General features: G+C 40.9%; 1 protein-coding gene across 1 annotated transcript in view; it reads left to right on the top strand.

Annotated features, from left to right (window-relative positions):
• The first annotated feature begins 1582 nt into the window (after positions 1-1582).
• The window catches only part of gsdmeb (gasdermin Eb), a 33505-nt gene continuing 26653 nt past the window's right edge, over positions 1583-8434 (top strand). Inside the window, exon 1 of the mRNA XM_048608617.1 lies at positions 1583-1725. Coding sequence (XP_048464574.1) covers positions 1583-1725 — 143 coding nt within the window. The remainder of the gene's footprint in view (positions 1726-8434) is intronic.

An 8434-nucleotide genomic window follows, 5' to 3' on the forward strand; every position in this document is an offset into this window, starting at 1 on the left:
CTCATAACAAAGCAAGAGAATCTCGTTTTCTCAATGACTTGTTAGCCAAGTTTAATTTCCAAAATCATACTTATTGCATACAAAATCATACGTGTTAAATAACTTAATACAGAAAGAGCACTGCTTACTTTGCATTAAAGTTTAGAACATAACCTCAATGCTCAACGCAGGAAGCATTAGCCCCAAACTTCTCTCAATTGCAGAGTCTCCTTCTCAGTCACATTGTCAACGAGCTCTCCCCCTGAACCATTCAAGGATCAAACCTCAGCCCTTGAACTTCTTTCAGGAGCTATTATATCTCAAAATGTATACAGATAACATCCTGTTAATGTTTAACATTGTATGGTTCCAGAATTAATTATTTTACTTTTAAGACTTGGCTTTAATTCAGTCAAAACAAGTGCAGATTGCTCCAGCATGACTTTTATTCACAACAGTCATACAAACTGAAAACAGTTCAAATTGGTTGAGTAAGAATCTCTCAGATTTTATAAGCTGCAACAAAGTTTGTTTGGATCTTCCGAAAGTACAGGAGTATTTCTGCATGATAATTTGATAAGCATATTATATCCATCTGTATTCATCAATTGAATTTGATAAGTAATTGTACTAGTTTTTATCTACTTAATTGTGAAAATATCTTAGGTTATGGGCTGTATGAGCCAAAGGGCCTTAATCAGTGCCAAAATGAGTTCATTTGCTTAGATTTTCTTATCCTAAAAGTGACAAGTGCTACTACAAAGCTGTCATTCTGGTGATGGTACTTGCATTGAAACTGTGAAGAGCTCCAGAAGATCCACATTGTGTGTGGCACGTAATTGGTCACTGATTGTTAGAGATTTCATTAACTTAAGAGATCCATAATCTTTAAAGCTACTCTCCAAAAAGTTGTATGAAATTTTACATGCAAGGAGTTACAGCTTAAAATCATAGGTTTAAGTCAGCAAAGACTGACTAAATTAGTGAAAAGTAAATTTACAGCAGGTACATTTATTGGAGGTGCTTTTTAAATGACAGAATCTTTGTGTGCAATAGTCATGGCTAAAAACTCCAAATTCATTTTAAAATCCTTGCATTTCATCACCACCAATGCTTTAGAAGAAGGTCTTTGGCATACATACCTTAAGATTGTAGTTAGACCAAGACCTGAGAGAGTAAGGAAGGACTTTACCCAAATAAGTAAGACACATGTTGAGACGAATAGTTGTTTGAAATGGATCTGTTGTGACAGGTATCCTTTAAAGCATTTAAGCCCAACTTGTTTAATATTTATTTATTAATTCATTCAAATGATGAGGGCATCACTTGCAAGGCTAGTTATATTGACCCTAATTGCCTTCAACATATTTATGTTGCTCATCCAGTTTAGTTTCTGATCATTGCTGAAAACTCCATGTTGATAGTAGGGAATTTGACAATGGCAATGTCACTGAATGTTACACCCGCTATCCTTCAAGTTGGTTATTGTCTCACACTAAAGGGCGAGCATCATTTACACCATACATCAGCCCAAGCCTGAATATTATGGAGGTTTTTTCTTAACATAAGGACATGGATTGCTTCTCTATCTGAAGAAATCCAAATGGGATTAAACAGTGTGATTGATGAACATGCACACTTCAAAATTTCTGATAAAGGGAAAGCCTTTGATCAAACAGATGATGATGTTCAGGCTTTGTACACTGTCCTGCCTCAAGCAAACATAACAAACTTCCTTTGTACTAGGTATGACTCTTGACATTAGGCAGCCATCTCACCCCACCCAACCTCAAATTCCCAATAACTTTAATTTTAATACAGCTCTTCAAATCCACACCCAGCCAAATGCTGCCTTGATGTCAAAAGCCGTAACACCAACCTCACCTCTGGAACTAAGTTCCTTGTCATCATTTGGACTAAGGCTATAAATGTGGTCTGGAGCGGAGTGATCCGGGCAGAAACCAGCAGATTATCTGTTGTGTTTCTGCTGGTTAATAATACCAAGCACAGTAATGAAAGGCAATAATTTTCTGTGAATTGGATGTGTCATTTTCTCGTGGACAGAAAGTACCGGGATAATTTTCATTAAAGGTGGCATCTGTGATAATGCCAGGTGTGCACACCTTTGATTTGATTTGCTGGCTGTGGAAGCGCTATTGCATGCTGTTTAGCTTGAAATGTAGCCCTGTGTAGCAGTTTCACCAGGGTAGCAGCTTTTCTCCGGGCACTGCTGGTACTGCTCCTGGCATGGTGACTTTATTCCTCATTGCAGCCAAGTCAATGGTCCATTTTGAAGACAATACTATAGTGAGTTAGCCTGCAAGACTAGCAAGTTTCATATTGTGGTGACATTCAATTCTGCTACTGATGGCCCACAATGCTTCGTGGATGCCTGGATGTGATCTATTCTGAATTTATCCCATCAGTCATGTGGTAGTGCCACACAGTACAGTGAAGGGTATAAAGACAGCACACTGGCAATAAATCAATCCGCCCTGTTTTCTAGGTCATGATTTTCAAACTGCCTGTGCTTGTTAAGATTGAAGCAGGTCTGATACATTACAGTTGGGCTGAGTGACTGCTCCTACGCTATTCCTCCAACAAACATCCATACTATTTGTGGCCTCTTCACACATGGCTGATTGCCCCTCACATGATCCAGACAGACTGCTTCTCTTAAATGCTCAATATCTGTTGAGGAGATTCTGTGAACCTACAATAATGTCTGACAGAAAACTATTTGTTACTACAGTATTTCAAGGATGCTCAGCTGGCATAGAAGAAGGAGTTCCAGGTTTTGTGGTGCCATGCTGGAAGCCTTAGTCTCCATAGTGGAGACAAGAGGAATGACTGAATCCAAGATTCAGAAGAAAGCCACAGCAAGTTAATGTGTGAAGAGTGGCTCCATAGAAATGATCAAAAGAAATGCAATGATCTCATTGGGTGCATGCATTTGCATTTGACAATAGAACTCTAGTAATACTAGTCTAATTTTTAAGATGTTCTTATGGACAAACATTACAAATAAAATAATAGAAGGGATGGAGGGTGGAGTGTGCAGATTTGTCAGCATGGTAATTATGCATCATCATAAATTAGATATTTATAGTATTTTGTAAAGAGATTGCATCCCTTTTTTTGGAGTCTTTCTACAGATCTTATATCTAATTTCTCTCCAGACTTCACTCTCATGTTCTGTTCCATGAAGGCCTCTTGTTGTCAGTGCAATTCCATTTTTTTTGAGGTTTTACAGTTGATATAAAACACAAAGGGCCAGAAAAGGCAGCTGAGAGTGTTTATTACACACTGTAATGGGGCCATAAGCCAATTCAACAACCTGCAGATTCTCAATTAGAACATGAGAACATAAGAACTAGGAGCAGGAGTAGGCCGACTGGCCCTTCAAGCCTGCTCCGCCATTCAATAAGATCATGGCTGATCCTTTCGTGGACTCAGATCCACTTACCCGTGTTCTCACCGTATCCCTTAATTCCTTTATTGTTCAAAAAAAATCTACCTTTTTTTTAAAAAGCGTTTACTGAAGCAGCGTCAACTACTTCACTGGGCAAGGAATTCCATAGATTAACAACCCTCTGGGTGAAGAAATTCCTTCTCAGTTCAGTCCTAAATCTGCTCCCTCTAATCTTGAGGCTATGCCCTCTTGTCCTAGCTTCACCTGCCAGTGGAAACATCCTCTCTACTTCTATCTTATCTATACCCTTCATAATTTTATATGTTTCTATAAGATTCCCCCTCAATCTTCTGAATTCCAATGAATATGATCCCAATCTACTCAGTCTCTCCTCATAAACCAACCCCCTCAACTCCGGAATCAACCTAGTGAACCTCCTTTGCACCCCCTCCAGTGCCAGTACATCCTTTCTCAAGTAAGGAGACCAAAACTGCACACAGTACTCCAGGTGTGGCCTCACCAGCACCTTGTACAGCTGCAACATAACCTCTCTGCTTTTTATTTCAATCCCTTTAGCAATGAAGGACAAAATTCCATTTGCCTTCCTAATTACTTGTTGTACCTGCAGACCTACCTTCTGTGATTCACGCACAAGGACACCCAGGTCCCTCTGCACAGCAGCATGCTGCAACTTTTTACCATTCAAGTAATAATCCTTTTTACTATTACTCCTACCAAAATGTATGACTTCACATTTATTTACATTGTATTCCATCTGCCAGACGTTTGCCCACTCACTCAATGTATCTATGTTCCTCTGCAAAGTTTCACAGTCCTCTGCACACTTTGCTCTGCCACTCATCTTAGTGTCAATTGCAAATCCTCTTTCAATTACATGGGTCTGAAATTTGTGCTCTCTGTAACCATACCATGCTGCCTCCTCCTCACCACCAAGGGATGGTATTAAAGCTCACCCCATTAGTTCTGAAGAAAGCATACCAAACTCAAAATGTTAACTGTTTCTCCCTCCACAGATGTTACCAGCCCTGAGTTTCTCCAGTATTCTGTGTGTGTTTCAGATTTCTAGCATCTGCAGTATTTTTCCTTAATCCATTAGTTCATATAAATTTTATACTTGGCCTTGTTTCTGTGTGTTTGAACAAAAACTTGTATTTGTACAGTGATTTTAATGATTGGGGTAGCCATCGTTCTTTCAGATGGATTCTCCACATAGCTGAGAGGACAGGTAAACTAACATCAGCATCCACAATGTATCTAACAGCACCAGCATTGAGGCCATGATCATCTGAAACCAACTCTGCCAAGCCTGATACATGTCTGAATGCCTGAGTTCCGATGATCAAAGCAAATCTTCTACGCCCAGCTCAAGGAAGGCACTCAAACGAGAGGATTCAAAGACTTCCTGAATGCTTCCCTCAAGAAATGCAACATAGATGTCAACACATAAGAGACCCTCATTCAGAACAAACTGAACTAGAGGAACCTCCTGTATGAAGGGACACAATTCTTTAATAACACCTGGGGACAAGAGGGAATACTGTAAAGGAACTGGAGAAAGAAATGCTAACAATCTGAAGGCCAAGGAGCAATTGCACATTGCGGAAACACATACCAAATGAATGGTCAGAGAGGCAGCTTGAGGATCAGGTTCATCAGCCACACAAGGCCCCACAGAACCCATGACCAGTGAGCAGTGACATTTAATTTCTTAGGTGGACAATCATACTTGCATGTAATCAATCACTAAAATGGATTGAGGATTGGTTGACAGGCAGAAAGCAGAGAATAGAAATAAATAGGTCATTCTCCGTTTGTCAGTCTGAGACTAGGGGTGTACTCACAAGGATCAGTGTTTGGACCCCAGCTGTTCACTATCTATAATCAATGATTTGGATGTGGGACTGCATGGGCTCTTGTGGTGCAGTGGTAGTGCCTCTACCTCTGAGCCTGAAGACCTAAGTTCAAGTCTACCTGTTTCGGAAGTCTGTAATACCATCCCTAAACAGACTGATCAGAAAATATTTGGTTGGGAGGACCACGTAGAACATTTCCATATTTGAAAGATAATATAAAACTTGGTGGGAATAGGAGTTGAGAGAAGAAGGCAAACAGACCAACAGCATGTGAGATGGAATGTAATCTAGATAGGTACAAAGTCACCACTTTGGTACAAGAACTAAGGTGCAGAATATTTCTTAGCCTATTCTCTAGTGCTGTTGCAATCATAGGTACAATGAAAAAGGCACCACCCCACACATGGGTCACATAGTCAGTCACCTGTCATGCATTGTACCACTTTAATGTTAGGTGCAAAGGAATTCTAGAAAACCCAAATAAGGAGAGGTTACTGAAAAGCTACTTCACCTGCAACTGTATAGTGCCCCTTTAATTTACTCAGCTTCAATATCCTTCTTGTACATGCACATTCGATCTTTGGGGAATTGATGTATGAACTTCTGGGCTGAAATTTCATGAACAAAAGTTTCCATTCCTGGCTTTGCATCATCAGTTTGGTAGAATGACTTGAGAATTAAATATTCTGAAACAGAATGGCAACGCACCTGTGCATGCCATTCTTCTACCCTCTTAAGGTGATGGAAAACATACATGGTGCCACTATACTCTTTAGCACTTTGTCCTCATAGGCAGTGCCTGATGATCATTGATTAATATAGACATGACATAACCAGCCATGACAGATCGACCTGACAAAGTCTTAGGTTAGCAGTGACTGGAATATTATGTTCAGTTTTGGTCCTTTTGCATAACAGACAATAAAGGCCCTGAACAAAGTCCAAAGTAAGTTGGCTAGAATGCTATCCTCAAAAAGCTAAGGAAATTCGGGCATTTCCACAATGACGCTTACCAATTTATTTACAGATGCACCATAGAAAGCATCATATTTGGATGCATCACAGCTTGGTGTGGCAACGGCGCTCCCCAAGGCTGCAAGAAATTACAGTCATGAATGCAGCCCAGACCATCACAAAAACTGGCTTTCCATCCATTGGATGTGCCCATACTTCCCATTGCCTCAGAAAAGTAGCCAACATAGTCAAAAACCCATCCCACCGTGGCTATACTCTCTTCCACCCTCTTCCATCAGGCAGAAGATAGAAAAGTTTAAAAAAAAACGTACCAACAGATTTAAGAACAATTCTTCCCTGCTGTTATCAGACTTATGAACGGACCTCTCATATTAGAGTTGATCCTTCTCTGCACCTTCTTTGTAGCTGTAATTTTATATTCTGCATTCTGTTCCATTATCCTGATGTACTTACATAAGGTACGATTTGTCTGGTTAGCATGCAAAACAATACTTTTCACTGTATCGCGGTGCATGCAACAATATTACATCAAATCCAATCATTAAGTTCTTATTAACCACTTTTTCCATATATAAAAGCTTGCCACTTCCAAATGTTTACATCTGTACCATTAAGTAACTTTTTATACTTGGACTGAAAAAAAAAAAATCAATTTCTGCACTTCCTAATGTTAAGCTCCTTTCCATGGATTGCCACGGTGCTGTGGTGGAAAGGTTTTAGTGTTCAATCGATCCGGAGAGTAATGTCATCAGGAGTTCTCAACTCCAGGCAGGGCCGCCCATGATGTCAAGGTTGGGGGGTGGAACCAGACCAAGTGCAATCCAAGCAAGTCCTCAATGGCAATTCAGGCAGAAGACAGTTGTATGATACCAATCGTTGTGATGGCAGATGAAGGTTTCTGGCCTAGGGTGATCCCCAGTTGTCGACGTTTCCTTGCCACGGGAAATGGGTCTACTGTCTGCCAAGGACCTTGTATCTACTGATGTGCAATAGTATTCCCATTTTAAAAGAAGTTCTGCACATGGTGCTGCCCTAGAGGAATTCTCCCACCACCTCCCCCACCGCCGCCACACAACACAAGCCCTGCAGCGATTGGCAGCAGGTGACAGGGACAGGATTGAGAGATCTAAAAGACCCTAGCTTTTGACTGGCACTTAGGCAGTGGAGTTTGATTCAGTATTTTGTTTTGGAATAGGAAGAGGAAAGCATTTCAGCAGCTTTCTTCACAATGGAGCATCCATCTTCAGGATCGACTCTGCTCACCCAGCCTGGGGAAGGAGGTAGAAAAATGCCCTAAAAATAGTCTGTTCCCTCACCAACCGGATTTAGCAGGCTCATCTACCCGCTGTCTGAAAACCAACCATTTCAACGAATGTATGAACCCTCATGGGCAATGATCAAAATAATCATCCAGAACAAAGAACTGCCCTTGTTGCCCACGATCTCAGGAACTTCAACACTGATGTAGATGCCCTGCAAAGGACTCAAAGAAAGGTAAAGGACAGCAGAGCAAAGGTAGTGGTGGTTACATTGCCCTCTGGAGAGGAAAACCCAAGTATCAACCTAGGACACGTGGAATTAGATACGCTATCAAGAACAAATTCATCAACCAACTCTCAAAGCTCCTTGCTGGCATCATTGATTGCCTCATGACTCTCAGTTCACAACTTGCCAAGAACCAGCAGGCAATGGTCATGAATCCCTGTGCTCTAACCCTTGATATCAAAAATGAATCCAAAGACGACTCCAATCTGGACACCATACACACCAACATCCCCGAGGAGGATAAAATTATCCTTCTTGAAGACTTCAAGACAAGGAATTCAAAGAACTGCCAATTCAAGAAAGGAAAGAGGAATTCTAACTTCAACAGAATTCTCTTGCTCACCAAATGTGCAGAAGCTGATCATCACCAACGCACTGTTCCACCAAAAAGACAAGTTCAAGACTTATTGGAGGCATCCACAATCAAAGCACTCCATTATTGTGCCATTCTGAGACAAAAGGATGCTGTTATTACCAAAGTGATGACCAGTGCAGATGGCTCCTGGACAGACTGATCCACAATGTCCATCAAATGCCACCAAAAGCAGCTGAAGGCAAATGAAACATTTCAGTTAAAAAGCTCAATACTGACCAGCTTCAAGAGCCAAGCAGGCTACCAAATGTCCAACAATGTCTCCACCAAAATCTC

This window comes from Rhincodon typus, chromosome 2 (assembly GCF_021869965.1).
Source record: "Rhincodon typus isolate 14 chromosome 2, sRhiTyp1.1, whole genome shotgun sequence".
Taxonomy (NCBI): Eukaryota; Metazoa; Chordata; class Chondrichthyes; order Orectolobiformes; family Rhincodontidae; genus Rhincodon; species Rhincodon typus.